The sequence below is a fragment of the Lycium ferocissimum genome, chromosome 10 (genome assembly GCF_029784015.1).
Source record: "Lycium ferocissimum isolate CSIRO_LF1 chromosome 10, AGI_CSIRO_Lferr_CH_V1, whole genome shotgun sequence".
Classification (NCBI taxonomy): Eukaryota; Viridiplantae; Streptophyta; class Magnoliopsida; order Solanales; family Solanaceae; genus Lycium; species Lycium ferocissimum.
Window position 1 is genome coordinate 21,299,705 of NC_081351.1, and position 22,650 is coordinate 21,322,354.

General features: G+C 36.2%; 1 protein-coding gene across 2 annotated transcripts in view; it reads left to right on the top strand.

The window, feature by feature from the left end:
• Window positions 1-10,755: 10,755 nt before the first annotated feature.
• The window catches only part of LOC132032788 (protein NEN1-like), a 29,210-nt gene continuing 17,315 nt past the window's right edge, over window positions 10,756-22,650 (top strand). For both annotated transcript variants that reach the window (XM_059422504.1, XM_059422506.1), the window contains exons 1-2: window positions 10,756-10,840; window positions 11,783-11,940. In XM_059422504.1, coding sequence (XP_059278487.1) covers window positions 11,935-11,940 — 6 coding nt within the window. In that variant the 5' untranslated portion in view covers window positions 10,756-10,840; window positions 11,783-11,934. The remainder of the gene's footprint in view (window positions 10,841-11,782; window positions 11,941-22,650) is intronic.

Consider the following 22,650-nt stretch of genomic DNA (forward strand, 5'->3'; position numbering starts at 1 on the left):
TTCTCTCCTGGTAGTCAACCAAACGGACGGAACGTTCGAAATCAAGGATGATCGAATGCGGAGATATCAGGAAAAATTACAGGTTATCCTTCGTCGGTTCAAGGAGTGGATATTAGAACGCGTACCCAGTGATCAAAATAATGAGGTGGATGCCCCGGAAAACTGGGATCCTCGGTAGAATTGATGGGTTCAGATGGGAGAGCTCGTGCGCAACTTGACAAAATCCGTCATAGTAGACCGGCCACGCCAAGATTGGAGGAACAAATACATAGACTATCTCCAAACAGGAAGGCTACCATCCGATGCCAAGGAATCAAGGGCCCTCCGAACCAAAGCTAGACTAGATTTTGTCTAGTCGATGGCCGATTTATTGCCCAAGGTCATTCCACGGCCCCTTGGCGAGATTCCTAGAACCAGGGGAAATCGACTAGGTTCTGAAGGAAGTTCATGAGGGGTCTTGTGGAAACCATTCGGGAGCCGATTCATTGGTCCGCAAGCTAATCAGAGCAGGATACTACTGGAGCGCAGATGGAGGAAGATGCCAAAACCTTCGTTCGAAAAATGTAATGAATGCCAAAGGCATGCCCCCGTTAATACACCAACCCGAGGAAGAGCTCCATCCGGCCCTCTCCCCATGGCCATTCATGAAATGAGGTACGGATATAGTGGGACCTTGCCGTGGGCCCAGGTAAGACGCAATTTATTTTACTTATGACCGATTATTTCTCTAAATGGTCGGCTACGGGCACTTGAGAAAGACCGGAAAAAAAGAGGTCATTGATTTTATTTACGATCATAACTGGCCGATTCGGGGTACCGGGGGAGATCATGTGTGATAACGGAAGCGCTCATAGGTAGCAAGGTCAGCAAGTTTTTTGAAGAATACAAAATCAAGAAAATCTTATCCATCCCGTATCACTCGAGCGCGAACGGCTAGGCCGAGTCTACCAATAACTATACTGCAGAATTTAAAGAAAAAATTGGCCGGCTCTAATGTTACACCTTAGAAAATTCCCCTCCGCATACAGTGAATAGACTCACGAAAGGCACGACGAATACGAGGTTTGGAATAAGTGAGAGATAGTAATTGATGGTCCTAATTAAGATTTCCAAAGGCATTCGAGTTAGTGAAAGAAAGTTGTTAAGAGAAACGAGTCATACGTTGGTATCGGATGAATTTCGAGCATTGAGTTAATGATGTCTAATGATGCCCTAAGAAGAGTTATAACGTCCCTTAGAATGGTATTGAAGTGATGAACAAGTGTTAAGAAGGTTCCATAAGGATCGGAGATCAAACGAGTCGACGAAACAACTCTCGAAAAACTGGGCAAACATACGGCCAGACATACTGGCCGTATAAAATCTACGGACCGTATGTCCAGCCGTAGATCCAGCCCAGAATGTCATGTTCCACTGGACCAAATATACGGTTCAACATACGGTCAGTAGAAATTATACGGACCGTATGTTGGTCCGTATATCTTGGTCGGGACTGAACTTGATTTTATATAAGGACCTCTCCCTCATTTCATTTTATTTCATCTTCCACCTCTACACTCCAAGAAACCTCTAGAACCTTTCCATACATTTCATCCATAAGAAAACAAGAGAAATCAAGGATCAACAACAAGAAATCAAGAGAATCAAGTGAAGGAAACCTCATAAAAGTCATTCAAATCAAGAAAACCCAAGAGAGATGAAATAGGGTTTTTGTGCAAAAAGTGTATCATCAATCAAAGCTTATTCCTTCATCATCTAAGGTGAGTTTCATGACCTATTCATGTTATTTGAATTATTTATAAGTTGAAACACATGGATTGAATAGTAGTTGAGTTGAATCATGGAAATGGTTGTGTTGAGATTATAAACACGTTATAAATGATATTTGGAACATGAAATAGGTATTGGATATGAAAGAATGCGATAGTAAACTTTGGCCATAATTATGGAGAATTGTAGTGAAATTATGAATTGTGGGCAAGGTAACCAAATGATGCTTATTGTTTGTGATATTGTGATTGTCGTTATGAACATTGGGAGTTGATATGGAATATGGCGGAAAGTAGTATAAACAAAGGAAATGCTGCCCAAATTTCTCTAGCTTTAGTAAGTGCGTTTTCATGATTATTTAGCTAATGTCGATACGAATTCCCTTGAAGGTAATCGAGTGCATTAAAGGGGAACGAGCAAGCGATAGAATAGCTAAACGACAAAGGTATGTGAGGCTAGCCCTTTCTTTCTAAGGCATGAGTCCTATGGCATGAATTCCCCCTTTCTTATGAATGTCCCGTCTTCTAGAAAGCTATGAATCCTTGCTTATGAATAGCCACACGAGATAAGAGATATATTACGATAATGATAACGATAACGATGAGCAAAAGTCTAGAGATGCTATAGTCTATGGTATTATGTTCCTATTAAGCTAATGGTTATCCATAGTCCATTGATGTTGATCATTGTACACACTCACCTTATGCTTGTTCCTTCAAGGTGAGGAAGAATTCTTAAGAATGTACCCATAATGAAATCGGGAGTCCACGACCTTATGCCACCCCGATAAAGTATGATCATCTATGAGTCTCTATGCATGCATGCCATAAGTATATTGTGATGAGCATATTATGATGAGTTATGATAAGCATATTATGACAAGTATACAATGATGAGCATGATATAATGAGTACATGATGATATTACACCGCGCCTATATGGCCGGGCAGTCACCGCTGAGGCGGGCAGCTACACACCATGGCATACAAAATGGCGTACACCACTAGCTGGCGGCATGAGATATGATACCCGACGCGGGAGGCACCGGACGCAGTGCTAATGCTAATGCTAATGTTATTGATTATCACACCGTACCTATATGGTCGGGCAAATTTATATATTTATGCATATGTGATATGATGATAAGTATGAAAGTAAGTCAGCATGTATGATTTCCTTTATGATTCAGTCAGACACAGATAGCTCGTTATTGATGCCTCCTTATTTCATTGATATCTTATTATTGTTTATGCCTTACATACTCAGTACAATATTCGTACTGACGTCCTTTCTTCGGACGCTGTGTTCATGCCCACAGGTAGACAGGGAGGTGACCCAGACTCATAGGAGCTAGCGGCTGATTTGAGAGCACTCCATCCTCCGGAGGTGCCATTGATTATTCTTTTGGTACATATATGTATATATTCATGATTGGGCACGATGGGGTCCTGTCCCGTCCATATGTCTAGTACTCTAGTAGAGGCTCGTAGATACGCAGTGTGGGTAGTATGGTCCCACAGTCTTCATGTATATTATGTATTTATTATTTTGATAACCGAAGGGCTTATGTTTATAAAAGTAAGTATGTTTCATAAAAGTAAGTATGTTTCAAATGCTATAAATTTCTATGATTATGAGCATATAGTATGAATGGGAGCAGATAAGGGACAGAATGGGTGGTGTTCGGTGGTTAGCCCCGGATACCCGTCATGGCTCGTAGCTCGGGTCGTGACATCTAAGCACCGATTGAAGGAGGTTCTGCCCGAGGTTTTATGGGCCTACCGCACAACGGTAAGATCAAGCACCGGGGAGACCCCGTTTTCCCTCGTATACGGAGCCGAGGCCCTGATACCCGACAAAGTTGGTGAGCCAAGCTTAAGATTCCGATATGCCACTGAGGACTCGAACCACGAAGCAATGTCTGTCAATCTGAATCTCGTGGATGAAAGGAGGGAAGCTGCTCATATCCGGATAGCCACATAAAAACAAAGGTTGCAAAGGTATTATAACCGGAGGACCAACCTCGTAGCATTTTCGCATTGGGGACGTGGTACCGAGGAAGGTCACACTTTATACCGAAAAACCCTCACGAAGGGAAATTAGCCCCCGAATTGGGAAGAACCGTACCGAGTCATCGAATAACCGGAAAAAGTTCTATCCTCGAGAATGAAGACGGACAATAGCTGAAAACACAACTAGAATGTAGCACACCTAAAAAACGCTATTACTGTTAAAGGTATGAATAACTTTTCTTTTGTTTTTCTTCTTTATCGATATATAACCACGCAGGATACGGTCAGGACACCCATAAGCAACACAAAGGGAAAATGAAAAGTCATAGACTTAGGACTGAAAGCATGTGCTGCACTGTTTTTCCTTTCGACCGTTTTGTCACGAAGTGGGTTTTCAGCAAGGTTTTTAATGAGGCAGCACTGAATAGCGTGCTACGCGAATAGAGCATACCGACCAAAGACTGGGGACTGCATATACCGGGCTAATAGCACCTGACCTCGCGTACCTCAAACTCGAGTACTAGGGGACTATTATACCGGGAGCTAAGTGATAACTATGTAAAAGCCAAGGCTTGAATGATAGGATCAGATGTAAGGACCAAATGATCGATTGAATCGTGTTCAATTAGTTTGTTCTTGCCACGGGAGCTAAGTGATAACTATGTAAAAGCCAAGGCTTGAATGATAGGATCAAATGTAAGGACCAAACGATCGATTGATTCGTGTCCAAATTAGTTTGTTCTTGTCATGGCAACAATTGCGGACACATCTCTGGTCGATTTTTTCAATCAAAATCTTACTATCAAAATGATCTGATGTTGCCACATACAATGCTGAAAGGCTATGGCCTAAACGGCAAAAGAATATGGTCTAAAAAACATACGCAAGCTTAGAAGGTTGTGACCCAAACGGTTGAAGATTAAAAATATCGTGATCCGATCTGTCTTGCAATTTATAAATAAAGCAACGACTAAAATTAACACGAAATAAAACCCGATCACAAGCGGTTACTACTTGAATTTCCATCCTGACTGAAACAATAAGGCAAGCTAAAACAATGGCATAAATCGAACAAACACTGAACCGAGGAACACTTTACAAAAGGCAATAAAAGCCGATGAATAGGTCGAATGAAGATCTTCTTTTCATTTATACAAACATGTAAGTGGATTTACAAAGGCTCGAACTAACAACCTTAAAATGAAAAAGAAACAAAAACAACAAAAAAAAAGGGACACATCACCCGATCCCTCAGTGTCCCGGCTGATTCAAGGTCGATATCTAAATCCTCGGGGTCGAATACGGCCTTTGCTTCTGCTTTGAGCTTTTTTGCCTCCTCGATCAGGTCTGATAGGTCCACTACGGTAGCTTGAATTTTTTTGAGGGTTTCTCTTCAGGATAAGCACCGCACATACTCTGCCCGTTTTGCACTGACTTTCTCGGCAGCAGTCACGTCGGCCTCATACTACCCTAGCATATCGTCATAGCCCGAGATCTGGTCAAGAGCCTTTACATGTTCAGCTTGCAGGTCGGTGATAACCCGGCTCAGTCTGTCTCGTTCAGCTTCGGCCGCAGCAAACGACGAGCTAAGTCCGTCTACTTGTTCCGCCATCGCCCGAAGCTGCTCTGCGAGAACATCCCGCTCGGTTACAACACCGATCATCGTATCATGAAGGGCGTCAAACTCGGGCTTGATCCCATCAAGCTCGCCCGAGTTGATCGCCGGCTCAACATAAGCCCGGGCCTGAGAAGCAAGGGCATTAGCATCGACTATTAAAGATTTATTGTAAACTTCGAAAGCCCTTACCTTCTCTGCCAACTAGTCACGTTCCCGTTTGGCCTTGGAAGCTTCGTTTCGAGCCGCTACTAAATCCTATTTAAGGATAGAAAGGTCAGGGAGAGACGAGATATATTGCAACTTCTGCTCATATAGATTCATGAGCTCGTCCACCCCCGACTTTTACTTTTCGAGCCTCCTTGAGTCGGCCCACTTCGTGCCTAAGCCGGTGGAAGTTGCACGATGAAGCACGAAGGCCTATAAAAGAAAAGGGACGATTAAAATAAGGCATGAAATTAAAAACTAAATAAAAAGAACATAAGGATGAGACTTACCCGGTTCAACGCCCGCCGAGCCTCACCGAAAAGGCACGATTCGCCGACTTCGGCCATTTTCTTACGTCCTCTTGGGACACCGGAGAGGGTATAAATAGCCGGCCACCCCGACCGGCCCCCGATAACATGTTCATTTAGGCCGGCACCTTGAAAGTTGATTAGCCTTTTCGATTCGGGTCGATACTAGGAGCGAAACGATTTCTCCACGGGGACCGAATCAACCCCGAAACGATGGCCACGGGGATAAAAAAATGCTCAAAACTCGACATACCTTGACCGGGTATTTCATAACCTTCATGGACCCACGCTCCTTCCTCGGTCATCTTGCCTTTGGCCTTTTCAACATTGGCGGGAATATCCACCAACGGGGGCGGAGAGTCCGGATACAAATTATTGTTTCCAGATGCAGGGCCACAACTTCGTATCGGAAGGACGGAACCAATACCATACAAAGGCGGAATATTTGGGTACCTTCGAGCTTGGTATCGAGGAAGTCGCTCGATCCCGCGCGGCCGGTAGTTTTTTAGACCCAGAGCATAAGTATGCTCGTCGAAGGATCCCCGACCTTACCCGACCTTACATCCGTCGATCCCCGAGACGCCGCCGCCTCGAGACATCCCTCGAACCCGCCAATGGTGGAGTGATTGCCGCGACAAAGCCGGTCACCTCTGCTCAAGGGAGCTCGTCCGCATAATACCCACCCAACGCCGATCATCGTCGAATGATCCGATAATCGATCGACAACCTCGACTTCCAAATTTTGGGCCGAGACATCTTCTGAAGAGGTTTCTCTGATAGTGAGCCTCGGTTTTTTCCTGACTTAGGAAGAGGCTCGAGAAGATTCAAAAGATCGTCTTTTCTTCCTTTCAACCATGACTCCCGATCGAGGAGCTTCGATGTCCCGCTTGTCGCCGAGGCCTCGGCGACCTCCGGCCCCCGAACCCCGGTGGCCCTTGATAAACTCCGTGAATCAAAAGAAGAACAATCTTTACTTATCTAACTTGGCGTAGAAGACGGAACAATGCTCTAAGGGAAAAACTTACCATGGGTTCCGGCCTTCAACGGACGGGACAACGTCTCCCTGTGCACGCTCGTAAGTGAGTTGGGAATAAATTTCCCGACTCACCGGTCGAAGTTAGGAACCGCACCGAGGGTTCAGTGTTAAGCTACATATACACATTCAAATAAAAGATTCTGGGCAAGTGTCAGCATATAGTCATATCGTACCCAGTAAAATTTCCTACGGTTCGAGTTCCATTTCTAGAAACGGTAACTCATCGGGGGGAATCGTATCCGTCGTCCCGATTCGGACAAACCTCCCCGCCAGCCTGATCCCGTTTCTATCTTCATCTGTACTCGCAGAAGGCGCTTTTTGACTCTCTTTGAGAGTTTAATCATGCCTCCTCTAAAGACTCGGGGACTATATAGCTGGAGTAGATGGTGCACCATGAATGGAGCATTCACGTTTGAAGTGAAATAACGGAGGAGCACAACGATCCCAAAACGACCCGGTGAATTCCGACCGAGGGTAATCTCGTACCGTTTGGTTGTAAATCCACCACCACGGGATCGAGTGTGCCAAATGTGAAAGGATAGGTATAAACACTTAAATACCCCTCCATGTAGGTCGTTATGGCTTCACCCCGGTTGGGAATAACGACCTCCTTATCCTTCCATCCGCAACCGATCTTGACTTGCTCGAGTTTATTCTGAGGTATCGTGCACAAGTAAGCCGATATTTCGACACCTTGATCCCCTTGTTGAGAAGGTTTCTCAACCTTGAAATCCCGGATATTCGAGCAATCTTGAGGAATAAAGTCGGTCGAACAAGATCGTCCGATTTTGGAGCCGAGGAGGCCTCACCGCAACCGGTTTAGCCTTTGAAGATTTGCTGTCATTTGCCAAAATTATGAAGAGATAAGAAGGTTTGAATGGAGGCAAGAGAACAGGAAATTTGAATACGGAGATATGGAGATTTGAAGGTATGAAGGTTTGAAGATATGAAGATCAATGTGCACGAAGGTAAAACTCTCTTTGATAAAAGTCAGAAAGTGAAAAATGAAGGGGAAAACTTGCTTTTATAGAGTGGGGCCGAGACGGTTTACCTTCCATAAATGTCCCCAGAACCAACAGGGTCTTGACACTTACCGATGTCAAACGGATGTGATGGATGTGACCTTGAGCTTATCCAGCCAGGGGGAGCATATACGATAAGGAACCGTGGGGACTGCCGACTCAACAGATCGTACTCAAGCAAGTCGACCTTCCGATGGGACTTCGGTCGGGCTCATGTACAATTATCACTACGATCAAGTAAAGCTTCTGTATCGATCACAAAAGATGTGGTCTCGAACCAATTACGGTCAAATTCTGGGTAAAATGCTCGAGCATGTTAGCCGGTAGTGAAAACATTTCGAATTTTTGTGAATTATAACACAAAGGATTATTGATCGAATATTGCAAGGACATATACAAAAATTCAGGTATAAACAACGCACATGAAAGGCACAATCAAGTCCAATAAAAACCAATTCGCAACGTCCCGTTAAAAGTTATTCCATTTCATAAAATTTCGACTATGTTGGATACATCGTACATCAAAGAAAGGGGGAGAAACCCTACTATCGTTAATAATTGGAAAGCAAAAGTAAGACAACAACACCCTTAAACGACTAAGGAAATCAAAGGACGAGATCTTTAGCCTATTCCACAGGATACGCAATAACGCATGACACCGAATCGATATCCCCGTGACTTGCACCGGAGGCGCATGAACCGGGGATATCTAATCCCGGTAAATCTTCTTTGTCAAGCACTATTGTTGGCGAAATGAGCCACCCAAAGGTATTTTCGACTAAGCCCATGATATGACGAGTTCGGACCCGAGATCCGACCACCGAATGCCTAATTAGGAAACTTCCTTGCCCCCCCTCCGCGCCTGTGTGCCCTTAGTGGAGCATGCTCGTTCTTCTTCCCCGAGTAACATCCTTAGTACCGACTTTCCTCGGGAAGCCTTCCTCATCCGAAAGTCTCGAAAATCAAATACATTGGATCAAAATATAATATGTGAGAAACGAGGTTCGAAATAATCAAATTCAAGAGACTACCATGGTTTTTGCCTTTCCACCCTTCGCCAGTGCCATTCTCTCCAAGAACGCCCAAGCCATGAGAAGCTCGAAGAAGGCAATAACCCATTCAAAAATACCAGTTGTGCTTCGAGCGTGGGTTCAATCGGACGGCGGTGAAGGTTTTCACACTTCGGAAAATTGCGTACGATGGACGGTGAAGTTGAACCGTGCGTATCATCACAAAACCGACGTGCAGCCATCCTCGATCATAATCGTTTGTCGGGGGTCCAACATCTCGGCCCCCGGGGAACCATATCCGAACTATTCTCTCGCATCACCCGAGGTATATATAAATGAAGCAAATGGTCGAGGGTGAAGGCGACTCCGCCACATTAGCCAACCTCTCGATACAATACACAAGCCTCCAAATTCCGCGGGGGCGTACCGCCCGATACATATTCGATACCGGCGAAGTACTCGATTATTCGATGAACAAGGGAGAGTGAACCCTATGGCAAAGGGATTAGTATATGATAAACGAGTAACCGACAACATGGAGATTTATTTTCACACCATCCCCCAACGGGGAGGATGTCAACATTTGTGCTTCAGAGTTGCAATCTTCCCCGACCATAGTAACGGCGCTATCAATACAAGATTCAAAATTCTCCACCGAATCAAAATGGTGAAGAATTTTACAGTCGTTCGTATAGATAAGACCCGACGGGAGAATACCAGCAGCAAGAGATTCTAGCCCCCTATCGAACCACCGCTCCCGCTGATGACGATGTAAACGAGTGTTGATCTTCACCTCGAGTCAATGGAACGTGAGCCATGTTCGTGGTGTTTTCTTTTAACAAGTTGAACAAATACACCTTGATGAATAAGATTGAAAATTCGAGGATTACCGCAAGCTCATATGGGAATCGCAAAGTTTTTAAGGAGGAGCAACGTGAGATTGGAAGATAGTGCGTATGCATGAAAAAGAAGAAGACATAGGATTTATATAGAAAAGAGAATCAAGAGGTCATGAGTATCAAAGACTCTAACAAAAGGATTCCCAAAAGGATTTGACGGCTGGGTAATGATGACCTAGCATCGAGCAAAGTGAAAGTTGACTGAAAGTTCTTGTCCTAGGAAATTGGAGGCCGTCGTTCTCGCCCGTTTCAGTCCATTCCCCCCCCCCCCCCCGCTCGCGCACCCTGAAACGGGGGGACTATCCGTATACGGGTAAAACCAGGGATATGGTACGCTCGGTTTCCCATTGTCATGATTACCGGATACGCATCATCGAGAACGAGGCATCGAGTCATCGAGGATGAGGCGATAAAGGAATGGCAGTTAACTGCTATAAGGAGAAGACCGAAATATCCGCCCTCAGCCGGATCTTTCGGCGTCGATCTCGGTAACAGCTGTCACCGGATGTCTTTTCTTTATTTAGAATTGTACTAGGGTTGGGACTCCTCTACTATATAAAGGGGAGGTTCCCAACCATTAAGGGGGTTGGGAATAGAGGAGAGAGAGTATATATTCAATAATCATAAGAATCCTTTAAAACCATTCCCATCTATTCTTAAGTTCATTTGTTCATCGTGTAAGTACTTAAGGTATCGACCTGCTTTCTATACCCGAGGCCAGATATACTTAATTGTCGATCAGATCTGCTTCTCTATTCATTTATTGGCTTATCTCGCAATTTAATCCTGAATTGAATTTAGCCACATATCTTTGGCATCACGTATAAATTTAATTATTCTGTTTTATATATATAAATTCGATACATTGACGATCTTTCTTATAAAGGCATCACAAGCGAAGCCTTAGTTTCTGCCCCTCACTTCTTTCAAGTTGCTGACACTATCTACGATATCCTCCATGGTAAGTAATTACCATACAAAAGAACTCATCATTCTCATGTTTTTTTTTTTTTTTTTTTTTAACTTTTACACACTAGTAACTATAGAATGGGAGTGTCCCTATGTGTCTATAGAGTGCAGTTATCTTCGTATAACTAATTTTCTCTAGCTTAGATATCAACTCAAGGATAGGCTACCTATATTATACCCCTTGGAATGCGATCCTACCTCAAATACTGATTTACCCTTTTTACACTAGTTACTAGTAATGTAGAAAATATTTTTGTGAGTTTCTCACTCGATGTTTGGAATAACTTGTGAGGTCAGTTATAATTGGATTTAAAGTCTTACTGGATGAAAAGCGTAAAAAAAAATCGCTTCATATCCAGGGCTTAAACTCGAGACCTCCGATTATGGATTAATTGAAAGATACTTATCATCCTACCACAATCTTTGATGTTATGTACAACAGTACTTACTGTTAAGATTACTAGAATAATTGTATTGTAGTAACATTTTATAGTGAAGTATAAATTGGTAACTTTGAAATTGAGTTAATTTTACTTATGGTTGCGAACGCTACTTGTTATAATGATATAAGTCATAGAATTATTTTTTATTATCATAAAGTGCATATAATTTTACCTATTATGACGTAACATCATAAAATTATTTTTTGTCACGCTAAAGTCATATTGAACTGTGTATGAATTAATCAGAAAATACAAATGACTCGAAATGTCGATTTTTTGGTCATAGAATTATGACATTTTGCTCACCAAGTTATCATGTTACCACTATAAATTTCACATCAAAAAATAGATATTTCAGCTTGGAATAATTTTGACTACCCTCTTCATCATTCTCGACCCTAAGTTATATTCAAAAGTGTTGTAATTACATAAATGTTATGACAAGTCTAATTTTATTTTTGTGACGCTTTTATCTCTATATGTTGAGACAGGGCGAATATGGGCTGGACATAATATTGAGGAATTTGATTGTGCTCGAATTAAAGTGGCGTTTGATGGAATTAATAAGCCAGCACCAGAATATAGGCACTTGATTGATTCACAACATTTGTTTACAGACTGGTTTGGAAAGAGAGCTGATAACATGAAGGTATTTTTTTATTTCCTTTGATAACTTTGAATCAAATGGTAAAATGAGACCTCAATAAATTGAAAACTTCTCAATCAAATGGAGGTAGCAATCTCACTTCTTGAAATCGAAACTGACCATGGAGGTAGGGCGGAAAAGTGCATTAGTTTGGGTTCTAAAACATTAGATATGGTGTAAATCATGCACCCTTCATGTCCTTTCGAATTTTCTTCCTCATTTTTGGGAGAAAAACTATTCTTCTTATATTGCAAATCTAAACTCATTATATTTATTCGTATAAATTATAACTATATATTAATTATAAGATTTTGAAGGCCATGAGAGTGTGCAAAAGAATTTGTTTAGGCAATGAAAAAGACATGTGGCGTAAAGTTGTTTTTCCCCTGCATATTTCCGTTCTTTACCCTTGGTTCAATTTATTAAGACCACTACCACTTCGGCCCTTTTATTGGTGTATAGTGTAGCTTTTGTGATCTACTTTTGCCCCTTATTAATCATAAAGTACTCTCTCCTCTAACTTTTACTTGTCATGTACGGCTTTTCAAAAGTCATATTAACAGATTTTGATTAACATTTTAAGATGTATTTTTTCATCATATTAATATGAGAACAATTGCAACTTATAGTATTTTTGTATAGATTTTGAACTCTAGATTTTAATTTTAAACTATTGAATTAATCTAACTCAATTTAGCTCCGAAGATTAGCAAAGTTGACTCTCAAAAAGCGAAATGAGACAAATAAAAGTGAATGGAGGGAGAATATATATACAAAGAACTAAATTGTTTCTTGAGTTTCATTTTTAATGATTAATGAACTTGGATTTTTTTTGACGTTCGTCTAAGATTAAGTTTAGATCATCACATTTAACTAGCATAAACCTTTTGCCACATGAAATTTTGAGTGAAATATTACTCATCCGTATTATTTGATTTTTAAGTTGTTTGCACACATATCAAGAAAGTTACTATGGAATATATTAAGAATGTCATAAAAATATTAACCTTTAACTCTTCTCAAATTTACTCATATGAAGCTGCAAATACTTCGCAGAAAGTTGTTTAAATCATCTATTAGCAAGGGTAACTTTAGAAAGGAAAAATTAACACCTTAATTTTTGAAAAAATTAATTATTTCAAAAAACAAATAAAACTGCTGAAAAACGAAATAAAAAGGATGGAAGTAATAAAAACCAAAAGAGTTTAATCTCTATTTAAAACTAAATATCTTATATGCTCACAAATTCATAAAATGTCAAAATATTTTCAAATTTATGATCTTCACCAAGTTAATTTTTTTTTTATTAACAGAATCATGTAAGTTTATAAAATATTGAATCACTTGTGTCCTTTGTATTTGTTAATTCCATACCAAATTTGCTTCGTAGAAAAAGTTTTTTTAAATACTTTTCTCTTAGGTTTCTCATTTGGTGTCCTATATCCGCTTTGGGGCCCGATTAATTTGAATTTGTGTCGAAAAATCTCTACTTGGGGGGTGAAGCACTCCCTACCAAAAATGACTACATACCCAAGACTCAGATCCTAGATCTCTGGTTAAGGATGGAAGAATACTTATCGCTTCACCACCTTTAATGATAAGAAATTATATGGGTAAGAAATGTTAATATTTGTAAAGACTTATCACTACATTAAATTAATTATACAACAGAATAATTTGACAAAAATTATACTTTTTTAATTAAAGTTACTACTCTTAAAAGGAAACTATTTTTCTCTTTTTGACATAAAATAATAACAATATTTAAGCATCAGTTGATACTTTGAATTTTAATTCGATTAGTTTAAAGGTGTAAAATATTCTATTGTTAATGTATGTAGATTGTACCTAAACAATACTTATTATTTTTATCAAATTTTGATTTGGATAATTCTAATTGAAATTATTAAATTAATTTTACATGTTTAAAACGAAACAAAGTAGAAATTTGATTTTCTATTTAAACGAAGAGCTACTATTTTTTAATATTTGGTAAATATCCTTGGTTTAGCTCATTTTACTTGTTATGTTGTCTTGTGCACGATTTTTTAAGGAAACGTCAATTAGAATTAGAATTTGACTAATTTACCTTATTAATTATTTGATCTCCATTTAATATTATTTTTTCTTTTATTTATTAATCTCTTTTCACATTTATTAGAGTAATAAAAAAAATGAAAAATTAATTAGATTCTATCTTATTTTAAAATATAAATATTTTAAGTATATTTATTTTAGTAAACATAACAAATAAATGATTTTCGAATAGATAAATAATATTTGTTAAATATCTAGATTCAGATCTCATGCTAATATAAGAAAAGAAAGGAAATTGTATGGTTTGACTACTTAACCTTTTTGAAAAAAGCAATAATATGGAGTCCATGTTTTTTAAGGACAATAATTTCATTTGCTCCAACTATTATGGTTGATACACGTAAGCTATAATCCATCATTAAGTAATTTATACGATATTTTGGGAATTACATGTAATATTATTTGATTTTTAATATGATACTATTTCATGTGACATATTTTTTTGGGTATTGCTTGATTTTTGTAATATGGGGCCAATTTTTTTTTTTTTTTTTTAACAGCACCTGGAGACTGTGGCTACTTTTTCCCACCTTTTTTTTTTTTTTTAATATTCGTCGAGTGTTTTGAAGATGACGCCCTTATTATTTTTTTTACCAGCGTTTTAACCAAATAGGGCCCACCATTTTTTTTTTCGAAGACGAAATCTTGGGTTTAATCCATGCTTCTATATTACTATTATATATGATGGAGAACAAAAGACTTTGTAGTCCCAAACTTTCCTAAAAAATATTAAACTTTTCAATTAATTACTTTTAGGTCTTGATTTTATTTTTTAAAGTCAAATTTATTTATTTTTCTTATGGTTTACTTTTTAAAAGCTATCGAACATTCTGGCTTATTTACCTATTTTCTATCTGGTATCCGGTACCCGCATTGGAGCTCACCTAATCCAGATTGGCGTCGCATAGGGCCCAATCGGGGGAAGCGCTCCTTACCAAGGACTTTTTCATACTCAGGCTCGAACCCAAGACCCCTGATTAAGGGAGGAACAGCTCCATCCGCCGCACTTTATTTTCCTTGTTTCTTTCTTCTATTGATCTTATTATTAACCTAAAAAATAGTCATTTCTTCGCTAGATATTCTTACTTCTTGTTGCTCTTTGTTTTCTTCTTTTTCATTTGTTGCTTATCATAGATTTTTACATATAAGCATTTCTTTTACTTTATATTTGTATTATGAAATTTGAGAATTTCTGAAAATTCTTTTACTCGTATGTAGGCATTTCTTTTACTTTATACTTTATATTTCTACTTTGATGAGCTCATATGTGTTTATCAAGATTAGTACAAAAATGATTTTTTGATAGTTTTAAAAATTATTAAATGAAGACAATATTATCAGTCAAGATCGGGTTATCTTAAAATCTCTTGTTTGGTTAACTAAAATTAAACTTTTAAACACAAAATGAGTTTGAAGTAGGGCCAAATTAGAGTGTCAACTACCGATTTGATCGGATTCGGTAACACTTTGATTCAAATTCTGTAGTTGTCTTAAAAGTTCATTTTGTATAAATTATTAATTTAGAACTAAATAACTTAAAAAATTAGGATTCGAAACTCATATATTTCAAATTATGGCTCCACATTTAATTTGAAGTAAATAATTTTATCAAAATGAAAGTTAAGGTATTAAAGGAGTGAAATGAAAATTTTGCTTTTATATATTTAAAATATACCATTTGAAGTTTAATTATTACCAACATGAATTATATTTTTTTATTAAAATATTACTTTTTATATCTGGAGTTGGGCTCAGACTTAGCACGGGCCTCGTGAGACTAGTATATATATATAAAATTAAACAATGGGTAAAGCATTTGGGGCAATTCGCAGAATTGCCCTTCTTTTGGGGTGGTCTTTAAATTTTACCCCTCATATTTGAAATCTTTAAATTTTGCCCTTCGGCTAAAACCCATAGATTCTATATCGAACCCACACTTTATCCAAAATTTAAAAAAAAAATCGCAAGGCATAGTTTAAATTTCGCTATTTATTCGGCATACACTTGAAGGAATTACCAAAGTTACGTATGCACTTCAAGTTTTAATTTATCGACACATTTATTTCCTCCGCATAACTTTGATAATTCCTTCAAGTTTGCCTCCGCATAACGTTTTTCCATTAAAATATGCCCCTGGTAAATGAAGAATTATCCAAAGTTTCAATTTTAATACTCCTATTCGATATTTATTCGAGGCTCCGTATAACTTTGATTTCCTTCATTTTTGACTTTTCACGTTCATAAAAGTTTGCCCATTAAAAGTATGCCTCCACCGATGGAATATGTCATGAAGGAATTACCAAAGTTATTGGGATCCGCATACTTATGCCATTACAAGAACGTATAAGTACTTCAATTTGGTCCTTCATAAAATATATTTATTTCCTTAAAAGCCGGCCGGCCCTTGTTACTTTGACCCAAACCTTGCCTTGCAATATTTTTTTTTTAATTTATACATGTATGCGGGGGTTCAAACTCGACCCAAATTATCCTTGACATGATTTATGCGTGAAAGCTCAAAGTTGCAACGAAGGGCAAAATTAAAGATTTAAGCAAAAATTAAAGATCAGCAATATGCATAATTTAATGCTTACAACATATGAGACAAAATTTAAAGAATTTAAAAGAAGGGCAATCCGCGCAAAAAAATGAAGCATTTGCAGAAGCCATGTATAAATAAAATTAAGGAGAATTTGAAAAGGTGTCAGTAACTTCACACCCTCAAACAATTAATCCTACACGTTTCTTAGGATTAAAGGCATCATTACGGTACATTAATGAAGAAATAACCATTCATATACCATCAGACGAATTTAGTCTACATTAAACTACTTTTTTCAACATTTTGGCTTCTCCACGTTTTGGACATAATGACAGTAGATAAATAACGTTTAAAGTTAATGCCACCTTTTAATATTCTTGAATTCCTTGGTGGTGGAAGGTGAATAGGAGCAAAAATTGAAGTATAGAGCCTCTTATCATCTGGTGTAATATCGTAAAACTATTGATTTAATAATTTTTTAAAAGATAAATTTGGGGAAAGGGCATTTTTGTAATAGACTTTTAATTTGAGAGATTCTCACTTTTAGTATAACTAGTCTCTATGTTCGTGCTTTGCACGAATATATCTTGTGTCAAATACTATAAAACGCGTACTTAAAATAATAAACTTTCAGCTTATATATAATCTAAAAATAAAGATCAAGTATTCCAGTTTTATCCAATACGATAACATAATTTTGAAGGGCATAAAAATCGATCAATATTATCGAATCAACATTTCAACAATGTGCAATGCCTTTAAACGTTGTAAAATTTAGGATTATAAAATATTTAGAATTTTGAAATTTTCTTGCCTGTTGCCTGTGAGTGAAGTACTTGTAAATATTAGTATTTTATATTGAGCAAGATACTTGAATACAAAAGTGAATAAAAAATTCATTTTGTTGTCTATGATTGAAGTGCCTGTAAATTGTATTATTTTATACTCCCTCCGTTTCTTAATAAATGGTGTTTTAGGCTTTTCATTTTGTTTCAAAATAAGTGGTGCTTTAGGATTTCAAGAAGAAATTGATCTTATTCCTCCAAAATTACCCTTATTTACATAATCAAGAATCATTTAGTAGTTTTTTTTCTAGGCATTTTAATTAGGGGTAAGTTAGTAAAAACACTACTAATTTTCGGACATAACTAAAATAAACAAATTCTTAACGGTGAGAAATTAAGCTTTAAAAAACCACGTATTATGAAACGGAGGGAGTAGTGAGCAAGATACTTGAATACAAAAGCAAATAAAAAATTAATTGTTATCTATTAATATTAATGGCAACAAATATTTTATCAAATATGAATGTAGCCTAATTTAGTAGGATTCTATTATTGGATAAGATCTTCAAAATTAAAATTTTATCCAACTTATACAATAGTCGCTGTCTTAAAATAAATATTTTTCTTTAATTTTATGAACTCTTATTCTATATTTGAAAACCACACATATGAATTAATAAAAAATATCTAAGCCTATTAAAATATGATCCAATAGTAACCTGTTTTCTAAGTTAAATCTTTTAGTTTAGTTACGGACAAAGCATAATTTAAATGTTCAATTACTCCTAGGCAAATAAGGGTACTGGATATATCCTTCTTTGAACGTGATAGTAAAGACTCTCCAATTAATTAGATTCCGAACAAAATTCAAAAGTAGTATTTGTTTCAAACTCTATTTTCAATTATAATATTTTTTCTGTTTACCAAAGTAGTCAATAGAAATATGGTAGAATTAGACAAAAAGGGTATATAAGTCGTTCAATATTTGAAGGATATTTCGGTCAACCAACATTTATATTCACGCTTTTAAAATAACAAATTAAATAATTAATTCATTGCAAGAATATATATTGCTTCAATACTATGTCGAATATTTTGAGTCTAAGTACTAAATGTCTCATTATTTTCTATTCCATCAATATTGAATCGAAGTTCTTTTTTTTTTTTTTTTTTTTTTTTGTGTGTCATATTTTAGGTTGAGTATCTTGAACGTAATAATCTAAAAAAATTGTATAATATTTTCTTGCTTCATTATCTATCGAGTTTGTATTGAAATACTTATTGAGGATGCTTTGATCCACAAAATAATACAATCGCTTAAAATTGTCTTTTATAGTAGTACACTAAGTGTTACTATTATTTAGTTAGAATTCATATATTGATAATTTAATAGAAGATAAAATAAAAAGTTGATTTTTAGACATAAATATTACTTGATCGTTTATATATTTGATCAAAGGTGTAGTGTGATGATAAAGGTGATTGAACTTATAATCATTTACAGTGCTTATGGCTGAGTTACCCAACACATATCTTGAATTTTTTTAATTGGACTAATGAGATTGTTTTTCATCTATACAATCACGTGCTCTTAATTTTATTTTACAGACACTAAAACTTATCTTAGTTTTATTTTGCTTGAGTTTGCTAACTTTTCAAAATTCAAAAAATTAAAAATTTTGCTTGAAATTAGTTACCTAATAATAAGTAAGTAGGAGTCCTTGTTTTCTAATAACTCAATTAAAAAAATAAAATAAAAAAAAAAATAAAAAAAAAGAGAGTAAGGGAGTACGTTGGGTTTCGGAAAGATTTTAGTTTTATTGCTATCGAAGTATCTAGATATTAGGGAAATTTAATATTTTAATTTTATCCAATATGAAATTATTATTTAGAGAAATATCAACTTAAAAGACTATAAAATTGGCATTCAATATTTAAAGGATATTTTACACAACCAACATTTATTATGCTTTTAAAATAATATAGATAAGCACAATAACATGTTAGATGCACGAATATCTTCAGCGAGGAGCAAGATTGCCATCGAAATAAGCACAAAGTTTTAAAAAAAATCACATCAATATCAGTATATGAAATATTATATTTAAAACTAATGGATTAAATTTTAAATTTCCAAGTTTAGTAAAAAGTATCCCAACAAACAATTAGAGTTACCTTTCTTATGTTTTTCATGTTTGGGCCTATGTCTAAATCAGCTGAATGCTATTTTTTTAATATTTTTTTTTTAAAATTTACGCACTTTTTTCATCTTGTTTGTTTATTTCCGAATGTAGAAGGAAAAAGTTCATAAAAAGCTAATGACACATTTTATTCAACTCAAATTGAGATCATGAGAAACAAAAATATGTTTCATAAATTTGACTTCTATATCCATAAAGCGCTTATTTTACCATAAAACACATTTAAATTTTAGAGCGTAAAGTAATAAACTTCAAAAAATAAAAATATTAAATTTAGAACCCATGAACTTTAATGCATTCGCTTCTCATTTAGCATAAATTTTTATTTGTTAGTTATAATATTTTACTTTTGAAATAATTTGTTAACAGAATTAAATCTCAATTTTCTGTTTGTTAACATTAAGTGGTCATGACCAATTAATTATCAAGTTCTTTTTTCACGTGTAACGGTAGACTATACAGGATATTGGTCTTGTTAAATTCTTTCTCCAACTAATACATATTTTATTATAATACACCTTCATCAATTTCTTATTCCTAATAATCAATTTTATATTATTATTCTTTTAGGTTTTTAGGCTTAAGAAGTACTTATGTTAAAAAGAAATAGGAATAGAGTTTATTAAGGGTATGAATAGAGTTTATTAAGAGTATAAAAGTCGTTCAATTTTAGGTTAGGTTTAAGTATATAAGTTCCATAAGAAATAGTATTAGAACTTATTAGGGGTATTAAAGTCATTCAATATTTGAAGAATATTTTGTTCAATAATCTTTAAGATGGGTGCAAGGCGTTTATAATTAATAAAGTACAAAAATATAGAGAAAAATAGACATATATTTTAGTAAAGCAAGCTAATACCAGAAAGAAGGCATTACTTCATTTATTAATTCTTAAAGAATGTACCCGCCCACAGAGAGAGCAATGTAGTGATGCCAAAAAAGGCGAACAAGTACTTTATTTGTTAATTAATTCTTAAAGATCTGCTTCCATATTATCTCAATAGATCTTGAAAGTAAGCATTCTCCAAAGAGACCGATTGATTTATTAATTCTTAAATAATGGAGTTCACCTCAAACAAAATAAGATGGAATCACTTATTTATTAATTCTTAAAGACCGTGAAAAGTCTAAAGTGAACATGTAAAAGTGCAGTTGGAGGAAATAAATATGTGTCGGGAATTAAAATTGAAGTGCATACATATATACATGAGAAGAAAATAAATATTCGAAGAGAAGAACGTGAAAAATAAAAAAGTGAACATGTAAAAATCAAGAGGAAATAAATATGTGTCGAAGAATTAAAATTGAAGTGCATACATGTAACGACCCATTTGGTCGTTTAGCACTTTTAGGCATAATATTCCTAAAACACCCTTTTCGTGGTCAAATCTTGCCGTTACATAGTCCGCGATAACGGGTGATTCGGTTATTTAATTGACGAGTTTTAGTCCTCATTTGACATGCGAGGACGAATGTTCTAAAGGAGGGAGAATGACACACTCCATAATAATCCTTGCTACTTGTATTAAAACAAGAAAGAATGAGTTAAGAAGGTTCAAGGAAAGTTAATCGAGTTAGTAAGAATATCGTTATAAATATGGTTGTCTTAAGTATCTCGAGGTGACCTGGTAATATATAAAGGATTTGAAATCGCGTTATGAGTATGTATATGAGGTAATGTGAGTGACCTTTTAAAGTATTTGAGATTATTAGTAATGATATAGAAGATGGACAAAAGATAGGAATATACTTTTTCGATCGAGTTTCGTCGAAGCTTTGTGAGTTCTACTTATGGTTATTGTGATTCTACGGACCCTTCGAGACATGTATATGAATTGTTATAGGATGTAAATGACTGTGTATATGTATGTATAAGAGGTTACATGAGGTTGGAAGAGGATTAGAAGTTAAACGAAATGAATCGGAACAATTTCAGTAAAATCTCGGACCCGATTTTAGCCTATATTGTAGGAGGCATATCTCCTAGTATATGAGGAGTTTTAAGGTGTTTCAAAAGCCTAAAATTAAGTTCATCGAGTCTAGTTTGCAACGCAACAAACATCTCGTCAAAATGATATCGGGGTAAGGAGATATGGATGATTCAAGTCGGGTCGAGTATTAAGACTATCTCAAGATACAAAGTAGAGACTTTAACTTCCGATTTCGTTCAAGTCACAATTTATCTACAAATTTTGTTTGGTATAGAAGCATTAATGGAAATTATGAACTACTTAATTGTGGTGTTAAGTTAAAATTAGTGGCAACAATGAGCCAATATGAGCATTAACATGCCATGTCCAAAAGATGACTCAAAGTCATCTTAAATAAGACTACTATGGGAGACATACAAATATACATTTAAACATTGATTCATCCACTACACTTACATTATATTGTGGACAACCAAATTGAAAGAAAGGAGTGAGGAATTCGGCCAAGGTGGCTGAAATAAGGAGAAAAAGTTGAAGCATACAATTGAATATTTGAGCATCCACTACTTTATGAAAGTATACATTGTTTTAGGAGGACATAACATGGTGGAGGGATCATTTCACATTAAATATTGCTCATCCATCTTGGCATGATTACAATAGACAAAGGGTGGTGCATGAATCATTCAACACACATAAGATTGTCTTGTAAACAATTGAAAAGAAAGAAGAAAGGAGAAACAAGAAGGCGAGGTTGGCCTAAAGTTGTAGAAAACAAATTAGGAAATTTAAAGTGTAAAGTTAATGGAATGAATCATGCCATAAGTGGAGCATGTGACCAACTTGTAGGCATCAAAGTTGAACCAAATAATGACCAAGAAATCAGCCATCACAATTCATTTCAACTACACAACACAAAGAAAGAAAACTTAAGCCTAGAGAGAGAGAGCATTCGGCCAAGGGGCTGATTTTTGAGCCCTTTGAGTCTTGATCCAAAAATTATTTTCCAAGGTGTTTCAACCCTTTAGAAGGTCCCTAAAACGTGAAGATAGTCTTTGGAGCAACAAGAACCATTTCCATCTCAAGTCACCAACTCTAGCCAAGTAGAGAAGTCAAGTTGTCAAGGTAAGATCTAACTTTCTTGTCATGTATTAAGG